This window comes from Thunnus maccoyii, chromosome 12 (genome assembly GCF_910596095.1).
Source record: "Thunnus maccoyii chromosome 12, fThuMac1.1, whole genome shotgun sequence".
Taxonomy (NCBI): domain Eukaryota; kingdom Metazoa; phylum Chordata; class Actinopteri; order Scombriformes; family Scombridae; genus Thunnus; species Thunnus maccoyii.
Genome location: NC_056544.1, coordinates 32,710,143 through 32,736,822, shown reverse-complemented (window position 1 = coordinate 32,736,822; position 26,680 = coordinate 32,710,143). Strand labels below are relative to the sequence as shown.

Below are 26,680 nucleotides of genomic sequence, written 5' to 3'. Positions count from 1 at the left end.
TGTTACTGAACTATAGAAGAGAGACGAACTTCCATATTCAGCAGAGTTCAATACACAAACCACAAACATTACCTTCAGTCAACATGCTGGCATTGGACTATTATGTATTTTCTTTACTGTTTCTAGTCATTCTAACAGGTATGAAAGTTTCTGCATGAAAAAAATTCAATTCCACTTTTGTCTGAATGTGATTCCTTGATCGTGACTTTAACATGTTACAACAGAGTTATCTCTTCCTTTAGGTGTCAGCTGTCAAGAACTCACTCCAGTCAACAATGAAGAGAGCAGTTTAGAAGGCAGCACTGTTACTCTGTCCTACAAATATTACAAAAGTATAACTAGTGCTGCTGATTTCTTCTGGTATCAACAATATCCAGGAAAACCACCAGAATTTCTCCTGTACATCTCAGGATTGAACAGTACAAGACCAGCAGACTCTCTAAACAAAAGGTTCTCTACTAAACTGTCTGGAGAAAAACATGTTGATCTGCAGATCTCCTCTGCTGCAGTGACAGACTCTGCTCTGTACTACTGTGCTGTGAGGCCCACAGTGACAGCAAACCCACAGTCTCTGTACAAAAACACAAGCTGACACACTGACAAGCTGCTGGAAGCCTTTTTTCCACACTGTTGTACTGAACTTTTTACCTCCACTAGAGGGCCACATTATCAAGTAGGCGGTGCACTACTTCTGCACTGTGTTCAACCATTCTGTCAATAATAACTGCTGCTGTGAAGAGAACAATTCTCAGACTGAATGTTGAACATCAGATAGTTTCTCCTGTTGATTTAAACCTTGTTGTAGAGATGGAACATTGGCTGTGGATTATTCTTGCTGCTCTTTTCTTTGGTAACATAGAAAACACATCAGAAACATGGTCAGGCAGCACTGGTAGACTTGTGAGTTTAAGAAGCATCCAAATCTCTTTCTGGTTGAATTATATAAGTGTTGTGGAGTTATGAAAGATCAATCAGATGCCTTTTTGACAACAGACTGCTTTTAAAAACTGTTATGTCTTCACACAGTTTATACAGTGTGTGATTGGTCCATCACATTCCAAACTAGAGCTGCAACTAACCATTATTTTCATTATCAATCAATCTGTTGATCTTTCATATCCATTAATAGATAAATTGTTTTGTCTAAAAATTTCCAGAAAATTGTAAAAAATGTCTGTCATAATTTCTTTGTAGGAATTTGTGCACTAAATATCTTTATGAATTATGAGTTATTATTGTGTACAACTCCAACATTAAATTATTCGTCCAGTGACATAACTCATATTAGAGTAGGTATAATAACAGGGAAATAGTCCTCCTTGTTGGCCACACAAGAAAGGTCAATTAGAATTATGATTGTTATTAATATTAATTATGATTTTGCAAGAGTATAAGGTCTTTTAAGGTTAAGTGACTGAGATGCAAGCACAAGACAATAGAAACAAATTCACTTTAGTTATATTCACATTTAATATTAATAATAGTACTAAACACTACAACATTTTACAGACAAGACACAAGAGGGAAAGAGAAACTGGTAAACAAGGCTATGGCTAGTGAATGATTGAAATGCATGATGCAGAGTTATCTATTGTGTAGTTGGTATGAGAGACCTGATAAACAGATGAGATGACTGTTACCTGAGAAGCAGTGAGTCAAATCAATGGTACAACAACTGAGTTCTGAATTGCCAATTGAAATGAGAAATCATGAAAGCAGCAGGGTTTAAGCAAGTTGGTGAAGGTTTTGTATGAATACTTGCTTGCTCTCTGGGGTGGTTTCTGACGGAGAATCGAGTCTGATGTGCTGAGGGAAGTGGTATTCAAACCACAGCTTCATATCAGATGGATTCTGCTAATTCCTGTTTTATCAGAGTCACTGTGGTTACAGCTGCTAATGAAACACTGTGGGAGGATTCACATGAGCAGCAAATCCACAACAATGACAAACCAGCTGGATGATGCTTCAAACACAAGACACCATCAAACATAAAGTGACATAAAACTGTGTGTTGAACAAAAACCTGAAGTTACTCGTCGGGTTAAAAAGTGAATGTAATGAAAATATGAGAATGTTTGTTTCATACTGTAAGTTTTTATCATGAGCTGTTTCCATTAGACATTCAACAAGGGTGTCTGCTGCCTCCACTGTTTGAACTACGAGTGTGAATGAGATATGGTCACTGACTACTGAGCATTTGCGAGAATGCTATTCTGTTAACAGAGCTTCGCTAGCTTCTTGTGCTACATATCACTATCTATTAACATGGTACTACATTATGAATTTCTTGAAGAATTTCAGTACAAGTTACAGTACATTTCTCAAACAGGTTGTAGCCACTGTAGGTCTTTGGTTATTGGCCATGATTAATGTTCTTAACTGTTTAAAGTTAACTAGTGTGCAGTGTCTGCTTAACAAACCTGATCTGGATCCAACTGTATGCAATCATTTCAGGTCTAGCTCAAAATGACCTTTTATTTCAAAAAATATTTTGAGTTGTTGGATCTTAGCTCAGCTTTCGATACAGTGGATCATGGAGTCCTCAGTGACAGGCTACAACGGTGGGTTGGCCCATCTGTTTCTGATTTAAGCTGGTTTATATCATATTTATCAAATAAACAATTATTTGTGATGGTTGGTAATGATATGTCTGATGCTGCTGTCTTGAGTTATGGAGTGCCTCAAGGGTCTGTTATTGGCCCTATCTTATTTTCTATTCATATACTACTGTTTTAACATATCTTTTCACTTTTATGCAGACGACAAACAGCTGTACATTTCCCTCAGATGTGGCAATTTCAGCAAACTGTCTGATTTAAAGGATTGCCTGGACTCAATGAGAAGCTGGATGTTTAAAAACTTCTTTAACTTTCTTATTCAGTGATGATATAACAGAGGTTTTGATGCACTATTTAACTACATGACTAAATCTTTACTTCAAGATTCAAGATTTAGTTTATTGACATTTTCTTGTGTATTTGCATACACAAAAAACAAAATGCTGTTCCTCCCAGCTCACAGCAGTGCAACAACAACAGAAAGGATAAAGATATACTGTGTATGCAAAAATTCTATTTAAAAAAATGATAAAAACACATAAATCCCAAGAGAAAAAAACAAAAAACGAACGAGCAGTTAGCAGCACAGTGTATTAAAGTGCATTTAGAGAGAAAAGTACATGTCTCAATTGGATGTAGACAGCTCTTGCATGTCAACGACTGACCAGCACTGATGGGGGAGTTATATAATCCATTATGCTGTCCAGAGAACATTTGGCAACATGATTGTTGTTGCATGATCGGTATGTATAGGTTAACAGTTAGCCTAGCTTGCACTCATCTGCACTTGCTTTGGGTCCACTGGGTGCAGCAGACCAAACGCCATCAGCTGATTTAGCTCCCAGCCAGTATTTCTCGAAGCAAAAGTCTTTGTTACACATATCCAAAAAAACTGATATAGACATATTATAGACATATTTCCCCTACACTCCACAGGTTGACACAGACGTAGACGTAGACATGGACAACGATACTGCAAGTCGGAACTACGAGAGGCCGCTGCAAACGTTGGTTGTGCCACCATCACACCAGTTCATGGAGAGAGAGAATACCACCAACAAGGACCCCTTAATTTCTCTTCTTGTCTCTTTCTCTTCTTCACAAAATAACTCTTCTGTTAGCTTCCTCAGTGCAGTTTCTCCTTTGGAATGTAGGTAACAGTAGCAGGTAGCAGTTGACAGCTAGCTAGCTGTTTTGATTTAAAAATATATCTAAAGATGATATTTCCTCTACTGTTAATTAATTTTGTTACCTCTTCTGTAGAGTATCTTCTGAAGATTATTTGAAGGTTATTTTGCAAAATGTCCCACTTTGTAGGTCCAAGTTTGAGATGTATTCAGGAGCCCATCTCTGGTGCAGCCACTCTCTGAGCTGTGAGAGCAGGGAGGAGGAGATTAAGGGAGGAGCAAAACTGTCACTGAAGTACAGAAAGACACAAACTTTCACTGTGGTGTTTCATACTAAACAACACAGACAGTTTCTTCTTATCTTCAAGATGGTGTCAATGCAATTAAGTCTGTTTTCAACTTTGTTTCTGATCACACTAACAGGTAGGTGACAGACTTAATATTTACTTCTATTGATGTTTGATTGAAAACTGAGCATGAAGTTGTTTGTATTCATGTTATGAGTCTTTGACAACATGTTATAACAGAGTTATCTCTTCCTTTAGGTGTCAGCTGTCAAGAACTCACTCCAGTCAACAATGAAGAGAACAGTTTAGAAGGCAGCACTGTTACTCTGTCCTACAACTACTCCAAACAAGCTGATGGCACTGATAATTTCTTCTGGTATCGACAATATCCAGGAAAACCACCAGAGTTCCTCATTTCCCATTTCGGTTCAGGAAATGCAATATCAGATCCAGTACCTAGACTATCTTTTAAAGTGAGTGCAGATAAAACCCAAATGGATCTGCAGATCTCCTCTGCTGCAGTGTCTGACTCTGCTGTGTACTACTGTGCTGTGAGGCCCACAGTGACAGGAAACACCAAAACTCTGTACAAAAACCTTTGGAGCAAAGACAACAGAATACTCCACAACATCCACTAGAGGGAGTCACACACTGTTAAACTTCAGTGGTTTCTTATCAAACAGTCTAGATTCTTTTCCCTCATGAGACACAGTTGTGATGAAGAGTTTTACAAATGAATGTCATTTGACATATGAGTCTCCTCCTACTGACTGCAGAGGTGGCTGCATGGCAGAGAGCTGTTTGATTCCAGCTGTGAACATCAGACTAGACAAAGAACTTTAACATTAATTCTGAGACTGACAGGTAACGATATTTGTAAATATTTTAAAATTGGAGTAATGTGATGTCTCTGTCTGGTTTTCATCAGAACACCTGCTGCTGCGTTATGTACGAGCTGTAACTGACCAACAGCTTTCTTAGACACACCAGACAGAAGAGCGTTACAATAGTCCAGCCTGTATTGTACAACCTGTATGTATTAACTTTTCTGTGTCTGACTCTGACACTATTCCTTAAATGATAGAAGGACACTTGAGTCACGTTTCTTATGTGACATTAAACATTTAGGTCCGTCAATAATAACACCAAGATTATTGACCTGCTCCTTGGTGTTTAGTGTGAATAATTTTAGGTGGTCATCAGGATCTCAGTTTTGTCTTGATTCAGCTGTAACAAGTTCTGAGTCAGATGCATGCAATCTTGTCACTGATAGAACTGTAATCATTTGAACTTACAGAGATACGTATATAGCAGGGTATCATCTGCGTAATTATGGAGATTGATGTTGCGATATCTAATAATATTGCCAAGCGGTAACATATACAGACTGAGAAGAATTGGTCCTAAGATAGAGCCCTGAGGGACACCACGTCAGGTCTGTTTTATTGGGGGAGTGGTCGTCCATGGCCACAATGAGTTGTCGACGAGTTAAGTAAGACCTGAACCATCAAAGAACTGTACCAGAGAGACAGACCCAGTGTTCAAGTCTGTCCAGCAGAATAATGTGATCTACAGGATCAAATGCAGCACTGAGATCTAACAGGACAAGCACAGAGAGATTCTTCTCATCAGTGTTCATCCTGAGGTCATTCACAACTTTGACTAGAACTGTTTCCATACTGTGATGGGCCCTGAAACCAGACTGGAACTTTTCAAATACAGTGTTGTCACAGAAGACCTCCTTCAACATTTTTTTCTAAAATCTTACTCAGAAAAGGCAGGTTGGATATTGGTCTGTAGTTTGAGATGACAGAACAATCTATATTGTCTTTTTAAGCAGTGGTTTAATTAAAGTGGCTTTGAAAGCTGCAGGAAAGGTGCCTGTGAACAGTCAGTGATTAATTATTGTTAAAACTTCCTCTGCTAAAAAGTTAAAAAACAGTTTTTAAAAAGTGGTGGGAATGAGATCAAGAGCAAAGGTAGAGGATTTTAACTCACAGACAACTTTCTTGATTGTTTCCAAGTCCACTGATGTAAACTGATGTAACTGATGCTTGGTGCATTATAATATTCATTCATTGTCTGTAAAATAGGCAGAAAATTCATTGCATTTAGTGACACTCAGGTGATCAGAGTAATAGTTCGGGGCCGGGCTCATGAGACTGTCAGCAGTTGAAAAGAGAAGCCTTGGATTGTTAGAATTTGTATTTATAAGTTGAGAGAAATACGATCGCCTGGTGTTTCTGATGGCTGCATTGTGTTCTGCTCTGAGTTCTTTAAAGACATCATAGTGGACCTGAAGTTTTGTCTTTCTCCATCTCCGTTCAGCTTTGTGACAGTTTAATTTGAGTTGGTTGATATCCTGTTTTCTCCATGATGGTTTCTGTTTTTTAAGGATTTTTTTGTCTCTGACTGGGGCGATATGGTCAATAGCTGATTGTAGTTTTGTGTTTAAATTGTCCACTAGATCATCAACAGATAAAGGGAGAGTTGGCAAAGATATATTATTTGTATGCAACATAAAATTTACTGCCATTTCAGATGTAAGATATCATCTTTTTACAGTGTGTCTAGAATTACAATGCAGCATATGAAGAGAGACGGTTAATTCAATAAATGATCAGAGAGAAGCACATCCATAACTGATGAAATGTCAGCAGAAAGTCCCCGTGTAGTGTCAAGGTCTAAGGTTTGACCACAGCTGTGAGTTGGTTCATTGACATGTTGTATGAAGCTCAGATCTTCCAATAGATGTGAAAAGTCAGAAGCCTTCTTGTCTGTGTTATTGTCAGTGTGTAAATTAGAGTCAGCAGTGATGATTATATTGTCATAGTTAGAGCTGATGATAGATAAGAGCTCAGAGAGATCAGACAAGACATTTGGGAAATGCTTTGGTGGTCTACAGACAATAACTGCAAAAAGACATTTCAGTATGACAGCATGGTACTCAAATGAACTAAAATCATCTAAAGAAACATCCCTCAGCCTCAGAGCATCGATACATATGGCGGCTGTCCCTCCGCCCCTCTTCCCTTGTCTAATGGAGTAGGAGAAATTATAAGTTTGCAGGTTAAATTTCATTAAGAGCATCTGTGTTTAGCCAGGTTTCAGTTGAAAATAGACAGTCAAACTGAAGCTTTACAATAAGATCATTCATTTAAAAGGTTTGACTGCTGAGGGACCTGATATTTAAAAGTGCTATTTGCAGATTTACTGTCTTGCTTTGATCTGTAAGTGGTTGGTAACAGCTACTGGATGCAGGGATGCATATGAAGTCGTATAAGAGACTGAGATTTGTTGAATTAGATTTTAAAATGGTCTATGAGGTCTTTCAGTTGCATGGACTGGAATCCTGCCTGGTGAGCAGATAGATGGTACATGCTGATCAGATAAACTTGAGGATATGTGTGAAGTATTTGTTGCAGCAGAACAAAGTCTGTGAAAAGTCTGATGGTCAATTTTACAGTCAGAGCCTGAATAAACACTGTGGGAGGATTCACTTGAGCAGCAAATCCACATCAATGACAAACCAGCTGGATGAGGCTTCAAACACAAACTGTGATGAAGTTCATGATGTCATTGATGGTTCAACAACCTATAGAGGTGATTTCCTGGCCCCGCCCACTGAGGTTCAACTCAACCAATGAGATTATTTCTGTCTGCAGAGCAGAAATGTTTGAGGAAGTAAAATCCCAATCAGCTTGATGCTGAGGAGAAGGGCTGTGCAGCAGAGAGGCTGTTTAGTTTCTTCATTCTACTGCAGTGGAAGAACATTGATCATCTGCTGTCTGTTTGGTTTCAACAATTCCAAAGACATGTTGCTTTACCTCTTTATACTTTTATCTCACTTTATATGTGAGTGTTAGAACAGAGATGAAAGTCTCATTTTACCTGATGTATTAACCAGATATCTGTTTTTCATAGCTGGATGATGAAATGATGAAAGATGACAGTAAAAGTCAAGAACCTCTGTTGAGTCTCTTTTAAAATCTCTTGCAGACTAACTGACATGAATGACTCATTTTGCAGCCATGGGTTCCATGAACAGCATAAAGCCAGAAAATACTGAAGAACGTGTTGCAGAGGGAGGAAACATCAACCTGACCTGTAAATATGAGGGTTCTATCAGAAATATCCAGTGGTACCAACAATACCAGAGATCCAGACCAGAATTCCTGCTCTACATCACAGAGGACGGATTGATTCATCCAACTGTTTCTGAATTCTCAGCTCACATTAACAAAACAGAGACACGTGTTGATCTGCAGATCTCCTCTGCTGCAGTGTCTGACTCTGCTGTGTACTACTGTGCTCTGCAGCCCACAGTGACAGGAAACACCAAAACTCTGTACAAAAACCTTTGGAGCAAAGACAACAGAATACTCCACAACATCCACTAGAGGGAGTCACACACTGTTAAACTTCAGTGGTTTGAATCTTCACATATTTGACTCAGCCCTACAAAAGACTCATCTGTATCCAACATGTGTGAAACCTGGATTATGATTTTGACTGCAGCATCAGTGTCATTTCCACAGTTGAATCAAAGAAGTGTAACAGAAGGGATGAATGGGTCCGACTCTTTCTCTCTTGATAAGGATTCCTGTCTCTCAGCTCAGAGTATCTGCTGATGCAGAGTACTGATCCCATAGCAGTGCTCTCTTTTTCCCACATTAAAATCTGTGCACCCCACTGCTTGAAACTCATTGGAACAACTTCAACATGAGGTCACATGAGGTCATGGATTGCTGACGTGACTGAATGAATATAACTGGTAGTGAAAACACTGAAGTATTATAATGACATGGAAGAAGAGACTGTATTACATGTAGATTGGTCTCATCATGGCAGATACTTGATCTGATGAATCACCTGAGTATTACTGCAGATACTGATGTAGTGTGTCAGTGTTTGTCTGTTCAAGGCTCCATTCTGGGGCCTTTTCTCTTCAACATCTACATGCTTCCACTAGCTCAGGTTATGGAAAACAACTAAATATGTTACTAGTTATGCAGATGATACACAAATTTACATAACCATATCACCAGGAAACTATGGTCCAATACAAGCACTGAGTAAGTGCACTGAACAAATCACTGATTGGATGTGCCAGAATTTTTTTCAGTTAAACAAAGATAAAACTGAAGTAATTGTTTTTGGAGCAAAGGAAGAACGTTTAAAAGTCAGCACTCAGCTTCAGTCGATAATGTTAAAAACTACAAACCAAGCCAGAAATCTTGGTGTAGTCATGGACTCAGACCTGAATGTCAACAGCTACATTAAGACAATTACAAAGTCAGACTACTATCACCTGAAGAATATATCAAGAATTAAAGGAATTATGTCTCAGCAGGATTTGGAAAAACTTGTCTATGTATTTATCTTCAGTAGACTCGACTACTGTAACGCTGTCTTCACAGGTCTCCCTAAAAAACAATCAGACAGCTGCAGCTGATTCAGACGCTGCTGCTCGAGTCCTCACTAAGACCAAGAAAGTGGATCAAATCACTCCAGTTCTTGGATCTTTACACTGGCTTCCTGTCTGTCAAACAACTGATGTCAAAATACTGCTGTATGTTTATAAAGCACTGAATGGTTTAAAATACATTTCTGATCTGCTGCCTCATTATGAACCATCCAGACCTCTCAGGTCGTCTGGATCAGGTCTGCTTTCTGTCCCCAGAGTCAAAACTAAACATGGAGAAGCAGCGTTCAGTTTTTATGCTCCACATATCTGAACAAACTCCCAGAAAACTGCAGATCTGCTGCAACTCTCAATTCTTTTAAATCGCAGCTGAAGACTTTTCTGTTTGAGTTTTATTAAACCAAATTTAAGGGTCAATATTTTACACTGCACTGTAACTTTTATTCTCCTGTTTTATCTGTCTTATTCTTTTTTTTAGCTTCTTTTTATTTCCAAATGTAACACATTTTAATTGTATTTAAATGTCTTTTTACTTGTGTTGTTTTTATATTCTGTCTTGATGCCTTTTATGCTCTATGTAAAACACTTTGAATTGCCTTGTTGTTGAAATGTGCTTCGCAAATAAACTTGCCTTTCCTAACAGAGAGAACTTTAAATACAGAACTACAAAGAGACGGAGACATTCAGGGAGGAGCTAAACTGTTACTGAACTATAGAAGAGAGACAAACTTCCATATTCAGCAGAGTTCAATACACAAACCACAAACATTACCTTCATTCAACATGCTGGCTTTGCAATACTCCGTATTTTACTTACTATTTCTGGCCATTCTTGCAGGTATGTTAGATTCTGTATTTTATAAAAGTTGAATACTAATAGTATCTGAATGTGATTCATTTACTGAGACTTTAACAACATGTTATAACAGAGTTATCTCTTCCTTTAGGTGTCAGCGGTGAAGAACTCACTCCAGTCAACAATGAAGAGAACAGTTTAGAAGGCAGCACTGTTACTCTGTCCTACAAATACTACAAACAAGCTGCTGGCACTGATTATTTCTATTGGTATCGACAATATCCAGGAAAACCACCAGAATTCCTTATTTCTCATTATGGCACAGGAAATCCACTATCAGCTGCAGTACCTAGACTGTCTTTTAAAGTGAGTGAAGACAAAACCCAAATGGATCTGCAGATCTCCTCTGCTGCAGTGTCTGACTCTGCTGTGTACTACTGTGCTGTGAGGCCCACAGTGACAGGAAACACCAAAACTCTGTACAAAAACCTTTGGAGCAAAGACAACAGAATACTCCACAACATCCACTAGAGGGAGTCACACACTGTTAAACTTTAAGGATATAAAACAACAAATGCTTGAGGAACATCCACTAAAGGTGTCCCCTCTCTCTCTCTCTCTCTCTCTCTCTCTCTCTCTCTCTCTCTCTCTCTCTCTGCTGCTGTTTATCCTTCAAACTGAAACTGGTTCACACAACCTGAAGGTTTTGGTCCAGAAATTTTATTTTTTAATTTTAATATAGTGAAACTAAAGTTTTACACTCTTGCTAACGGATGATTTTTGAAATGATGAAGATGTAAACTATTAGTCTGGTTGTTGAAAATGATACATTGGAGTAAGAGAGAGCGCTTTCAACTTTTTATCTTTAGTACTGAAACCTGTCTGTTGTCATGGTTCAGCAGTGATGCCTCTCTGTTGCCATGGTTACTGAGCTCAAAGAGGGAAGTGAAACACTGAAGAGCAGAAATGTGATCAGTCTCTCTCCCTGCAGTGGGTGGAGTCGCCCCCACCCTGACTTGTTGCCTAAACCCAACTACACACGGGACTCAGGATGCAAACCCGGGTCTCTGCTGCCAGAGTCCTGCATGTTGTACGCCTGCCATCCACTCCATCCTCCTCCTTCTGACTTCACAGCCTTATATACCATACCATCATAAGGATGATACAGTTTAATACTAATGTATGTCAATGTTTAGTTGAGTTTTTTTTCCTTCTCAAACACACTGCTGGTCGGCTCTTTCATGTGATATCTTTCCATGCAGATAGGTCTGTGAAAATGACTCCCGCTTCCTTTGTTGGGCTGACAAATCTCAGAGCTGTGTGTCTCAAAACCTGCACAAATAAAATATTTGATATTAAGGAAACAGCTTAACCACCTTGATTTTTTTCCCGCCCAAATACCTGACATGTTTCTGTTCCTTAATGATCTTGTTACAACATGTGAGCTGTTGTTACATATGTAATAACCACAGTATATCACCTGTTTTGATGGTTTTGGTTAAAGGTCATCAGCCATACTGAGCCATGGCTCACCAACAGTAGCAGACTGGTATATTCTCTCTTTTCAAAGAGGAAACACTGAGCTCATAATTAATGACAAACATGGGATCATTGTTGAGTTGATGCTAAGAAGCTGTGATGGTAAACTTCACTGATTTCAGAGGAATCTCCTTATAAATAAAACTGTTTGTGTGAGTCCTTTATTTCATTGTTTGAATATAGTTTTAGTTTTGACACACTTAATAAAGTGTGTGTGTGTGTGTGTGTGTGTGTTCAGTGAACTGTATCAGTCAGTTTCTGTTCAGTCTGACTGAGGGAGGTTTTTGTATGACGCTTTTTCACTGTGTGAACACATCCTGACTGTTGATATAGTGGAGACTCTGACAGTAATAAACTGCTGCATCTTCAGTCTGAACTCCACTGATGGTCAGAGTGAAGTCAGATTTTCTTCCACTGCCTGTAAAACGATCTGGAATCCCTGATGCTCGCAGATTAGCAGAGTAAATGAGAAGTTTAGGAGTTTCTCCATCTCTCTGTTGGTACCAGGCTAAAACGTGGTAGGTGCTCAAACTAATAACATCCTGACTGGTCCTACACCTGATGGTTGCGGAGCCTCCCAGAGCAGATGTCACTGCTGCAGGCTGAGTCACTGTGATCTGGCCTCTGGACTCTGAGGATACAGAGACAAAAACATAAAGCAGCGTCATGGTTTTGATGGTTTTGTGGGCTTCATTTCAGAGGGACGGATGTTCATAGAGGAGAGGAGTTTGATTCTCTGGACTTTACCTGTGAAGCAGCAGCAGAGGAGAGTCCAGATGAGGACGGAGATCAGTCATGTTGTTGATGAGGAGGATTTCTGTGGCTTCTGTTGTGATGAAGGACAGCTGTCAGTCATCCAGTGTTCAACTCTCAGGACTATAAACTCTCCCAGAGCACTGGAGCATGGTGCCGCTGATGCAAAGTGATGCAAATTTTTTGAATGTCTCAACATTTTCCGTATATTACGGTGGTCTGTTAGTTTTGACTGATGAATCTGATTAACTGTTGATCTTTTGATAGTTTTGAAAGTAAATATGTTGTTATAAATTCAAACTAAATCATAGATGTCTGAATTATATATTCAAACTTTATGTCCTTATTTATATATAGTGTATAGTGTAAAATAAAATACATTAAACAGTCATATAAACGACTTAAAGGAGTTTCTGTCAGATGTTTTTTCTGCTCCACCAGTCACTCACTGACACACTGTTTCACTTCCCTCTGAGAAACCTCTCATGCATATCAGCACAGAAAGAGTCCTCATATGGCTCCACCCTCTCACAGTAAAGGTGTCCAAGTGTCTGGTGTTGGATTGACAGCTGTCCTCTAATCTGATCGGTGTCTCCTAGGTGATGTCCGTCCCACCCTGACGGTGCTGCCCCCCTCCAGCGAGGAGCTGCAGCAAGGGAAGGCCACGCTCATATGTCTGGCCAACAAGGGCTTCCCCTCAGACTGGAGTCTGGCCTGGAAGGTGGACGGCAGCAGCAGCAGCAGCAGCGGGGAGGAGAGCAGGAGCCCCGGGGTGCTGCAGAAGGACGGCCGCTACAGCTGGAGCAGCACCCTGAGGCTCCCTGCAGACCAGTGGAGGAAGGTGGGCTCTGTGACCTGTGAGGCCACCCAGGGCTCCCAGACTCCAGTCTCAGAGACACTGAGGAGAGACCAGTGTTCCCAGTCCTGACCTGACTCACTGGGACTCTGCTACTGGTTTTACTCTGCTACTGCTTTCAGTCTGCACTTTGTCTGATTCTTTCTCTCGTTGCATGTTTCAACATTTAAGTGTTCTGGTTTGCTGTAATGTTGAATGTTTCAAAATTTTAAAACAATAAAGTTTCATCAAAAATGCAACTGTCAAGGTGTATTTTACAATAAGAGTGACATGTTTGACCTTTTTTCTATTCCATATATAGAATCCATTAGGAGCATTAACTCAGTTAATATACACATCCACGATAGAAACAAGTCAGTCCTTTTCCCAGATCACCTTTTAATTCCATTGTGTACCATGGAATATGTTCTTCATGTAGCAGTATCATCTCTATTGATGCAAAGGTAATCCACCAATCTAGGGTATCTGTCACCACTAAATATCTGGTTAAAAACATGGATCTTCTTGAAGAGGGACATGTTTTTTTCATTTTCAACATTAGATAGAGAAATCAGGGTATCATCAGCATCATGTGATATAAAATGTCTCTGATCTGAGATTTAAACCAAGTCATAAGTAAGCACACAGAATTTGGTTAAAGGTTAAGGTCACAAGGATTTCAGGTGATGATTTTACAAAGAAATAATGCTCCAGGCCTTGCCCGCCACTGGATTCCACTGTATTAGTTTGTTGAGATTACGTGTTACGATTATTATTCTCCACAATGAATCACAATATGAACTACAAACACACTAAAAATGTTAAAAGTTACAAATATTACTATGCAGTTTAAGAGAGCATGAATCAGTTTGAGATAATAAAGCTTCTGACTTTTTTAAAAGTAGAACAAAGATGAAAAGAGAAGCTTTTACTTCTTTTAAATTTTACTCCCAAATGTATTAATTTATTGATTGTGTTCGGTTACTAACACTGTAATGTTTTGATAACTTGCATTATAAAAATTCCACAAAGAGTAACTTTAAATGTACATTGATGTAAAACATGAACAATATCATCATGCTGAAAGTTTAATGAGTTTTTAGTGTTGGTGTTCTACCATAAACTGTAATTTAATCAAACCTCTAGTGATTAAATCTCTGTGCAGCTTGAGTCAGATCAGTTCCTCTCCAGCTAAGGGTGGTTTTTGTATGATATTGTATCACTGTGTGAACAGAAAACTGTCACACTGCTGAATGTAGTAAAATCCTGAATTTCCTGTAATAAACTCCTGACAGTATTAAACTCCTGTATCTTCAGTCTGAACTCTACTGATGGTCAAAGTGTAGTCAGTCTCATATCCGCTTCTACTAAAATGGTCTGAAACTCCAGACCGATGATTTGTAGCCTGATAAATCAGGAGTTTGGGTCATTCTCCATCTTTTTGAAGGTACCAGTTGAGGTAGGCACCAACACTTGAACTGGTTCAACATGTGATAGAGACTTGTGAAACAAAAGCAGTGAACACTCCTGGTATTTAATTTAATATTATTTTCATTTAATTTAGCTTTAAAATTAAAGGAGGAAATTATTACTTCTAATTTTAAATGGTTTCTGAGTGTGTTTACTATTTCAGAGGTTAAAAGCTATATAGCCTTCATACTCTATACCAACTTATATTAGAGTGTGGTATTGTACTGTGTTAAAGGGTTAGTACACTCAATTGTTTGTTACACTGTGGTCTTACAATAAGGTATATTCAAGAGGTATAGGATTTCCAAAGTGACCCAAGCAAAAAACATTAAATTAATCAGAGATAATATAACAAAGGAAATTAGGATAAAGAACTCAGGGCCCCATCTACATAATATAGAGGGTAGACAGGCTACACTCATATTAGAGTAGGTATAATAACAGGGAAATAATCCTCCTTGTTGGCCGCACAAGAAAGGTCAATTAGAATTATGATTGTTATTAATATTAATTATGATTTTGCAAGAGTATAAGGTCTTTTAAGGTTAAGTGACTAACATGCAAGCACAAGACAACAGAAACAAGTTCACTTTAGTTACATTCACATTTATTACTAATAATAGTATTAAACACTACAACATTTTACAGACAAGACACAAGAGGGAAAGAGAAACTGGTACACAAGGCTATGGCTAGTGAATGATTGAAATGCATGATGCAGAGTTATCTATTGTGTAGTTGGTATGAGAGACCTGATAAACAGATGAGATGACTGTTACCTGAGAAGCAGTGAGTCAAATCAATGGTACCACAACTGAGTTCTGAATTGCCAATTGAAATGAGAAATCATGAAAGCACCAGGGTTTAAGCAAGTTGGTGAAGGTTTTGTATGAATACTTGCTTGCTCTCTGGGGTGGCTTCTTACGGAGAATCAAGTCTGATGTGCTGTGGTGAGGAGCTGGAGTCTGGATCTTGTAATGATGAGTAAATCGGCCAGTCCGAACTTGAAGGGTTCCCATTGGAAGAGAGCTCCTGGTTTATGCTCTCATGCTCTCCTCGGCTTGACCCTCAACTCATGATTCTAGATTCCAATGGTGGTGGTCTTTTATCCAGATGGTACCATCAGTTCACACTGGGGTGTGAATTGGTCTCTCCATCTTGCTGGTTCTTGTAGCTTGAAGGATCAAAGATGGTTTGGGTCAGTGGTCTGGTTTGGTGACCATGCAGGAGATGGGGGTTCATTATCTGATCCTTTCTGTTTGCAGAAGGTGGTTTAGATGATCTGGTCAGTGAGGAGTTTGGGACTCTCACTTATATATTATTGGCCAGCATTGCTGGGGGGTTGAAGACAGAGTTGGTCTGTTGCTTGAGGATTGTGCTGTCTGCCTTCAAAACATGCAGGGACTTTACCCTACATCTTTAAGACTATGTTGACGTCTCCACATGTCCTGTTTGGTCTGATTAGCAGTCTGACATCCAAAGAAATCCAGTGTATGATCATGTATGACACAGAAAAGCTTCAGATCCTCACATTTAAGAAGCTGCAACCATCAAATATTTGGTACTTCTGTTGAAAAAATGGCTGAAATTATTATTTGATTATCAAAATACATGCTGATTAATTTCCTGTTGATTGACTGGTTGATTGATGGCTGCAGATCTATTCCAAACACTGAGGGAGTGTTTGCTGTATCGTATAACACTGAGGCCTCTAGTTTCATGGTGGGAAACTGTTTTAACAGAATCTCCCCTTTGTGCTGGTCCAGCACTGCTTTTTCCACACAGTCCTCCTGAACAACAGAACGTCTCCTGCTGCTTCCAAGACACAGAAATATAACAAACATAATCAGTAACAAGTTTTAGTTCAGGCAAGCTGTTCTTTTTCATGCACACAGAAAGACATTTTCTGACATTTTAAATAGTTGGAGCGAGTGTTTGGCCTGAGATAACTGTCAGGAGCTCCAAGTAAATATGATGAGTTTGTCAGGAGGCTGATGGATCTCAGTGTTCAACTCAAACTTAACAGAACTGAAAGCCGTGTTAAACTGTGATGAAGTTCATGATGTCATTGATGGTTCAACAACCTATAGAGGTGATTTCCTGGCCCCGCCCACTGAGGTTCAACTCAACCAATGAGATTCTTTCTGTCTGCAGAGCAGAAATGTTTGAGGAAGTAAAATCCCAATCAGCTTGATGCTGAGGAGAAGGGCTGTGCAGCAGAGAGGCTGTTTAGTTTCTTCATTCTACTGCAGTGGAAGAACATTGATCATCTGCTGTCTGTTTGGTTTCAACAACTCCAAAGACATGTTGCTTTACCTCTTTATACTTTTATCTCACTTTATAGGTGAGTGTTAGAACAGAGATGAAAGTCTCATTTTACCTGATGTATTAACCAGATATCTGTTTTTCATAGCTGGATGATTTTGTGGAAGTAAATTCACAAACAGACAGAACATGTTGGGTTTTTAATGCATTTTAAAATGATGAAAGATGACAGTAAAAGTCAAGAACCTCTGTTGAGTCTCTTTTAAAATCTCTTGCAGACTAACTGACATGAATGACTCACTTTGCAGCCATGGGTTCAATGAACAGCATAAAGCCAGAAAATATTGAAGAACGTGTTGCAGAGGGAGGAAACATCAACCTGACCTGTAAATATGAGGGTTCTATCAGCAATATCCAGTGGTACCGACAATACCAGAGATCCAGACCAGAATTCCTGCTCTACATCACAGAGGACGGATCGATTTATCCAACTGTTTCTGTTTTCTCAGCTCACATTAACATAACAGAGAAAGAGAAACGTGTTGATCTGCAGATCTCCTCTGCTGCAGCTGTCTGACTCTGCTGTGTACTACTGTGCTCTGCAGCCCACAGTGACAGGAAACACCAAAACTCTGTACAAAAACCTTTGGAGCAAAGACAACAGAATACTCCACAACATCCACTAGAGGGAGTCACACACTGTTAAACTTCAGTGGTTTCTTATCAAACAGTCTAGATTCTTTTCCCTCATGAGACACAGTTGTGATGAAGAGTTTTACAAATGAATGTCATTTGACATATGAGTCTCCTCCTACTGACTGCAGAGGTGGCTGCATGGCAGAGAGCTGTTTGATTCCAGCTGACCAAACACAACTCACAAAACCACTCAACACTTATTCAAACTCAACATTCACTTACAGCACATTTCACTTGTGTAACCATGGAAACACTGGCTGTCATTTTACTGTTTTCAGCTCTTGTAGGTACGTATGTTTTTGTCATTGTGTGATATTTTCCAAATGATGGATATTTGACTCTGGAACAGAACTTTAATACAACATGTTTCCTTCACTAGGTAACACCTTGGAAGATGATTTCTATAGAAATCAGTCAAATGAACAGTTGATCAGTTTGTGTCCACAGAGTAACACTGTACAATTGACATTTTCCACTGTCTTCTCCTCTCAGCCTCATGAACAATGTTAGTCTAATGGCTTAATTTTCTCTACTTTTTCCAGGACTAATAGCTGGAGACACAATCTCTCCTGTAAAAGATGAAGTCAGTGGAAGAGAAGGAGAATCTGTCACACTCACATGTAAATATGAGACAAGTGCAGGGGCTGTAAACCTTAACTGGTACAAACATCATTCTGACCTTCAGGCACCTCAGTTTATACGAAATGGACAATCTGGATTCATGAGATCAGATACAACAACTGGGCTGATCATATATAGGCTAACCCTGGCAGACACAGCTCTCTACTACTGTGCTCTAGACACACAGTGATAGAAAGTGTAGAAGAGGCTGTACAAAAACCTGAACACAGATATCTGACTACTCTTCAAAGAGGAGGGAAGTGGTATTCAAACCACAGCTTCATATCAGATGGATTCTGCTAATTCCTGTTTTATCAGAGTCACTGTGGTTACAGCTGCTAATGAAACACTGTGGGAGGATTCACATGAGCAGCAAATCCACATCAATGACAAACCAGCTGGATGATGCTTCAAACACAAGACCATTTCAGAGACAAAAAATATTAAATGAAAAAAAAATAATAATAAACTTTATTTATATAGCAAAAATTAGTCTAATTGGTTCACTAGTTTCTAAAGAAGGAATTACATTTTACTCGTGTCAGTTTAGGTCATGTTGCATGAAATTTCAGGCCACTGTCAGGAGATTTGTTTTGAATGTCTGACTGCGTCAGTAGAATCTACGTATCCACCTATCTGTGTTGTCTAGGAAACCGTCCTTCGATCTCGGTGACCATGGCGATGTTGATTTACCCTCCATCAGAGAGGTTTCTGCTTTCCCCAAAACATCACAGACAGCTGGAGTCTCAAGGAGAGGAGAATATGTCCCATTCCTGCTTAAGAATTACAGTGTGACCTCAAGGCCCAGGCTTGACCCAATGCAACCCAATTAATAACCCCTGAAGAAGGAAAATTCCATAACACACGCTTTACATGAACGGCTGTGTGAGCAAAACTCCACAAAACTACATTGTAAAATTCTCTGATGACGCCACCATTCTGGGCTTATTACACAGTGATGAAGACACATCACTTTACCACTATGATATCAAACAGTTTGTGGATTAATGTGACGCTCACCATCTTATCTTGAATATAAATAAAACAGAGGAGATGATATTCGATCCAAAGTCAATTGGTGACCATAGTCCAACTATCACTCACAACACACCCAACAAACAGGTTTCCTCATACAAATATCTCGTTGTTCACACTGACAGCTCGCTCACATGGCATGTACATGTTGAAAATCTGCTCCAGGCTACAACAGAGGATGTACTTTGTGAGAAGGCTTAAACTCTAAACAGCAAACTAATGTTTTTATTTTTACCAAATGATTTTTAGAAAGTTTGGTAACCTGTCAGCACTTTTTAAGTCTAAGCTTGCACATCTTATCCAAACAGACATGAAGATTATAGGTCAAAAAGAACAAAACCATCTTCAGTCTTTATGTGAAAAATCTGTGCTCAGAGAGGCACAGAAAATTCTGAATGATCCAACACACATCCTGATCTCTGAATTTGAAGTGTTGCCTTTCAGGATCCTGCAATGCAGACTGAACCAGTACAAGAACTCATTCATTCCATCCTCCGTCAAGATATTAAATAGCTACAAGTAGTGGAGTTTATTCATCGTGCATAAAATATTAAATGGCTATAGTCAAAGAAAACTAATATCTTTTTTCCTCTGAGTGATTTATAATTGAATCAAAAAGGCTTCCTTGTAATTACTGAGTAATTAGTACAACTTACACAAGTCTCTCCTGACTGAACTGTTACTGTGGACGAAGTGATGATGTGAAAAAAAAACTGAAATTATTTTAATGTAAAATCACTTTTTGTATCCAACATGAGTGAAACATGATTTATATGATGGTGACTGCAGCATCAGAGTTTCCAGAGTTGAAGGTAGAGGAAGAGTAACTGAGAGAAGTGAAAATACAGATCTAAGAGGAGACGGAGAGATTCAGGGAGGAGCTAAGCTGTTACTGAACTATAGAAGAGAGACGAACTTCCATATTCAGCAGAGTTCAATACACAAACCACAAACATTACCTTCATTCAACATGCTGGCTTTGGACTATTATGTATTTTCTTTACTGTTTCTAGTCATTCTGACAGGTATGAAAGTTTCTGCATGAAAAAAATTCAATTCCACTTTTGTCTGAATGTGATTCCTTGATCGTGACTTTTACAAGTTATAACAGAGTTATCTCTTCCTTTAGGTGTCAGCTGTGAAGAACTCACTCCAGTCAACAATGAAGAGAACAGTTTAGAAGGCAGCACTGTTACTCTGTCCTACAAATACTACAAAAGTATAACTAGTGATGATGATTTCTTCTGGTATCAACAATATCCAGGAAAACCACCAGAATTTCTCCTGTACATCTCAGGATTGAACAGTACAAGACCAGCAGACTCTCTAAACAAAAGGTTCTCTACTAAACTGTCTGGAGAAAAACATGTTGATCTGCAGATCTCCTCTGCTGCAGTGACAGACTCTGCTCTGTACTACTGTGCTGTGAGGCCCACAGTGACAGCAAACCCACAGTCTCTGTACAAAAACACAAGCTGACACACTGACAAGCTGCTGGAAGCCTTTTTTCCACACTGTTGTACTGAACTTTTTACCTCCACTAGAGGGCCACATTATCAAGTAGGCGGTGCACTACTTCTGCACTGTGTTCAACCATTCTGTCAATAATAACTGCTGCTGTGAAGAGAACAATTCTCAGACTGAATGTTGAACATCAGATAGTTTCTCCTGTTGATTTAAACCTTGTAGAGATGGAACATTGGCTGTGGATTATTCTTGCTGCTCTTTTCTTTGGTAAGACAGAAAGCAGAATGTGTTTCCTTTCTCAACAGTTTTTAAGACACAACTGAGCTATAAGTGCTTTTAATGTCCATCATAAAGGAAACAAGTTATTTCTGCCTCCATGTATATTTTTTCTAGATGTCTCAGTGTCTGCTAGGTAACTCTTTAAAGCTGCTGATTGTTCTCCTTTAATCAATCGTCTTTATTGATTCATCTCTTCCTCTGCATGTTCTGTTCTTCCCCAGAGTGTAAAGGACAAGACAGCGTGACCCAGCCAACAGGAGATGTCATTGCTGCTGAAGGAGACACAGTTACACTTGGCTGTCAATATAAGAGCAGTGGAACTCCCTATTTGTTCTGGTACAAACAAGAAGTAAATGATTTTCCAAAGTATATGCTGCGGCGTTACAAGTCTGGTGGAGGAGATAATGCTGCAGAGTTCCAGAAAGACAGATTTGATGCTACAGTTAACGGGACATCAGTTCCTCTGAAGATCCAGAAGCTGCAGCTGTCTGACTCTGCTGTGTACTACTGTGCTCTGCAGCCCACAGTGACAGGAAACACCAAAACTCTGTACAAAAACCTTTGGAGCAAAGACAACAGAATACTCCACAACATCCACTAGAGGGAGTCACACACTGTTAAACTTCAGTGGTTTCTTATCAAACAGTCTAGATTCTTTTCCCTCATGAGACACAGTTGTGATGAAGAGTTTTACAAATGAATGTCATTTGACATATGAGTCTCCTCCTACTGACTGCAGAGGTGGCTGCATGGCAGAGAGCTGTTTGATTCCAGCTGTGAACATCAGACCAAACACAACTCACAAAACCACTCAACACTTATTCAAACTCAACATTCACTTACAGCACATTTCACTTGTGTAACCATGGAAACACTGGCTGTCATTTCACTGTTTTCAGCTCTTGTAGGTACGTATGTTTTTGTCATTGTGTGATATTTTCCAAATGATGGATATTTGACTCTGGAACAGAACTTTAATACAACATGTTTCCTTCACTAGGTAACACCTTGGAAGATGATTTCTATAGAAATCAGTCAAATGAACAGTTGATCAGTTTGTGTCCACAGAGTAACACTGTACAGTTGACATTTTCCACTGTCTTCTCCTCTCAGCCTCATGAACAATGTTAGTCTAATGGCTTCATTTTCTCTACTTTTTCCAGGACTAATAGCTGGAGACACAATCTCTCCTGTAAAAGAACAAGTCAGTGGAAGAGAAGGAGGATCTGTCACACTCAGATGCAACTATAAGACAACCGATACTAGTCCCTTGCTTTTCTGGTACAGACATCATTCTGACCTTCAGGCACCTCAGTTTATACTCTGGAAAGGAGCAGGAGTACTGAGTGATCAAGAATATATTACTAATAATCGATATGAATCCCAAACATCAGATACATCAACTGAGCTGACCATACAGAGTCTAACCCTGGCAGACACAGCTCTCTACTACTGTGCTCTAGACACACAGTGATAGAAAGTGTAGAAGAGGCTGTACAAAAACCTGAACACAGATATCTGACTACTCTTCAAAGAGGAGGGAAGTGGTATTCAAACCACAGCTTCATATCAGATGGATTCTGCTAATTCCTGTTTTATCAGAGTCACTGTGGTTACAGCTGCTAATGAAACACTGTGGGAGGATTCACATGAGCAGCAAATCCACATCAATGACAAACCAGCTGGATGATGCTTCAAACACAAGACACCATCAAACATAAAGTGACATAAAACTGTGTGTTGAACAAAAACCTGAAGTTACTCGTCGGGTTAAAAAGTGAATGTAATGAAAATATGAGAATGTTTGTTTCATACTGTCAGTTTTTATCATGAGCTGTTTCCATTAGACATTCAACAAGGGTGTCTGCTGCCTCCACTGTTTGAACTACCAGTGTGAATGAGATATGGTCACTGACTTCATGTTGTCTTCAGGTATTTATAAATGGACACTGACTGACTGACTTCATCCTCTTTGTTCCCTGTTGGCCATCAGGTCACAATCAGCTCCTTCCATTGTTCACTATCCTTGACAACATGTTGAGCTTCACCCCAAATACACACTGAAGCATTAAAACTCTGAAATCACTGCTCGTTTATATCTTCACACATGAAAAACTCAACAGAATCACTTTAACAGCTGAAGCTTTAGAATCAGCTGATTCATTAAAACTGAAGCTTCCACAACAACTCCACCATCTTTACATCTGACCTCTGACAGCTGCAGAGCACCAAAAGACACAAAATTATCAATTTATATTCAAGAGGAAATAAATTCTAAAAAGAAAACAAAAAATCAGTTTTTCAAATATTCATTCTCAGTTTATAATAGAAATATTAAAGGAGCAGCAGCAGGTTCACAAAAATGAACCTTTTATATGTTCAGGAAGAAAGTGAGTCTGCAGCAGATGTAAAACATTCATTTATTCAAAGACAAATAAAGAGGCAGCAGCAGGTTTAAAAGAGTCAGAGTATTTTACCAACTAGTATTTTTTAAAACAAAGTACAACGTTTCCCTATCCAAGTTGTTTTAGTGCCCTAACCTAATCAAACCTTAACCATCGTGTGGTCACATCATAAAAAGGTTTGATTTTTGAAACAACAATTTTGTCCTTATAGTGACTTTAAAAAAATACTTACGTGTCATTCTGGAGGGCATGGACCTACGATGTATTCTGGTGTTTAATCTGGAAGACTTTTTGGAAATCCAACATGGTTTATTTGATATCTGATCAGGTTATTAATATTACATGTGTGTATTTATAAGTTTTGGGCAGTAAGACTGAGCATTCAGCAGCCATACCAACATGTACCCTGTTTCTGCTGAATGACTGAAGCTAAGCAGGCGTGGGTTTGGTTAGTACTTCAATGGGAGACCTCCTGGAAAAGCTAAGTTGCTGCTGGAAGTGGTGTTCGTGGGCCAGTAGGGGCCAGTCTTCCCTCTGGTTCTAATAAATCCTGCTACCCCAGTGCAGTAACGGGACACTGTGCTGTAGGAGACGCCGTCCTTCAGATGAGACGTTAAACTGAAGTCCTGACTCACTGTGGTCGTTAAAGCTCCCATGTGACCCCAGTTTCCTGGTAAAATTCCCAACCTGACTCTCTCCATCTGGCCACCTGATCATCCCCCAGTGTAACTGGCTCAATGATTCCCTTCCTATCTACCTCAAGATGATGTGTGGTGAGCGTTCTGGTGAAAATGGCTGCTGTGCATCACCCAGGTGGGTTCTACATATTTGTGGTTGTTGAGGTGAGTTTCATGTTTCATGTTATAGGAATGTGATGACTGTTTTTCACTACCTTGAAGTGTAAGGGATTACAACTTTACTCTCACTAATTACATTACACTCACTAAGCTCAGTAACACTCTGTTACTTTGACTCTTTGAGAGTTCAACTTGTTTGCGTCTCACCTGCAGTTAGATGTAGAATAGATATCAGTTTTGTCTGTGTGTTCAGTGGAAGGACTGGTTCACAGTGTGTTACCATGGTGCAGGATATGCACGTTAGGTAAAATACTCTACATACAGTTCAATAGTCAGAATACATATTTATTATATAAATGTACTATTTTTATATTAAAATGTAGTTCATATGTATACCAAGATTTATGTAAACATGAATATTAATTAAAGTGTCCCACAATGTCTCATGTGAGATTCCTAGTTTCCTTCGTGCATGATGAGTTTTGAGTCTCTAATTATTCAGCAGTTTAATACATTTAGTCTGGAGAACGATGACATAGTAACGGGTTTATCTTTGTGGGCTTCAAACAAACAAATAAACAGATACATACATATACAGAGAGACAGATGTAGAGGTCTTGTCTTGGTGCTTATAACATTGGCATGAGAGGAGGAATAGGTGGAGGGAGGGGCGACTCACAGAAGAAGAGAACAGAAGAAGACTCCCGTTGTCAGACGCAGTCGATACCTGAACCACTAAACACAGATACTGTCTGTCAGATGTTGTCACTGCATTGTTGTGATATTTTGTTGTTTTTTGTGACCGTACTAAAAGGGAGGTGAAACAATACAGGAATAATAAATGTCTTTAACAATGTGAGAAACTTGTGGAGCAGATAATCTGTTTTTAACTTTGTGTTTAACATCAAGTTATCTCTTCCTTTAGGTGTCAGCTGTGAAGAACTCACTCCACTAGAGGGAGTCACACACTGTTAAACTTCAGTGGTTTGTTACCAAACAGTCGAGATTCTTTTCACTGGTGAGAAAAATGAAAGAACAATGAAGGCAGAAAGATAGAAGAATGATGTAGACTGTCCTGATAGCTATGAAGTATGGTTCACATCAATGAGAGAGTATCACACAGTAACTCTTCTGACAACAACACTAACAGCTGAGAGGCTCCCACCAAGGGTCCACTTTCTCCTCACTGCTGTTTTATCCTAAAGGACTCAATCAATATACAACACAGTCATTAACTCCATGTGGTAAAACTGTCAGCTGTCAATCAGTGTAATGCTATTAGCTATGAGCTAATCAGTATAATGTGATATGAAAAGCACATTGAACACATTATTAGTCAGAGCTGTGAGAGCAGGGAGGAGGAGATTAAGGGAGGAGCAAAACTGTCACTGAAGTACAGAAAGACACAAACTTTCACTGTGGTGTTTCATACTAAACAACACAGACAGCTTCTTCTTATCTTCAAGATGGTGTCAATGCAATTAAGTCTGTTTTCAACTTTGTTTCTGATCACACTAATAGGTAGGTGACACACTTCATATTTACTTCTATTGATGTTTAATTGAAAACTGAGCATGAAGTTGTATGTATTCATGTTATGAGTCTTTGACAACATGTTAAAACAGAGTTATCTCTTCCTTTAGGTGTCAGCTGTCAAGAACTCACTCCAGTCAACAATGAAGAGAACAGTTTAGAAGGCAGCACTGTTACTCTGTCCTACAAATACTCCAAACAAGCTGCAGCTGGTGATTATTTCTTCTGGTATCGACAATATCCAGGAAAACCACCAGAGTTCCTTATTTCCCATTTCGGTTCAGGGGATCCAATATCAGATCCAGTACCTGGACTGTCTTTTAAAGTCAGTGCAGATAAAACCCAAATGGATCTGCAGATCTCCTCTGCTGCAGTGTCTGACTCTGCTGTGTACTACTGTGCTCTGCAGCCCACAGTGACAGGAAACACCAAAACTCTGTACAAAAACCTTTGGAGCAAAGACAACAGAATACTCCACAACATCCACTAGAGGGAGTCACACACTGTTAAACTTCAGTGGTTTCTTATCAAACAGTCTAGATTCTTTTCCCTCATGAGACACAGTTGTGATGAAGAGTTTTACAAATGAATGTCATTTGACATATGAGTCTCCTCCTACTGACTGCAGAGGTGGCTGCATGGCAGAGAGCTGTTTCATTCCAGCTGTGAACATCAGACCAAACACAACTCACAAAACCACTCAACACTTATTCAAACTCAACATTCACTTACAGCATTTCACTTGTGTAACCATGGAAACACTGGCTGTCATTTCACTGTTTTCAGCTCTTG

The 26,680-nt window shown here is 39.3% G+C and overlaps 2 gene segments (V, D, J or C); both read left to right on the top strand.

Annotated features, from left to right (window-relative positions):
* Positions 1–8,003: 8,003 nt before the first annotated feature.
* On the top strand, positions 8,004–13,580 carry LOC121908867. The segment is given in 2 exon segments: positions 8,004–8,079; positions 13,085–13,580. Coding segments are annotated over 2 exon segments (405 nt in total).
* Positions 13,581–20,857: 7,277 nt separating this feature from the next.
* Positions 20,858–21,700, top strand: LOC121908056 (the record flags this gene model as incomplete). The annotated part of the segment is given in 2 exon segments: positions 20,858–21,141; positions 21,375–21,700. Coding segments are annotated over 2 exon segments (369 nt in total), but the record flags the coding sequence as incomplete, so codon positions are not given.
* Between the last annotated feature and the right edge of the window lie 4,980 nt (positions 21,701–26,680).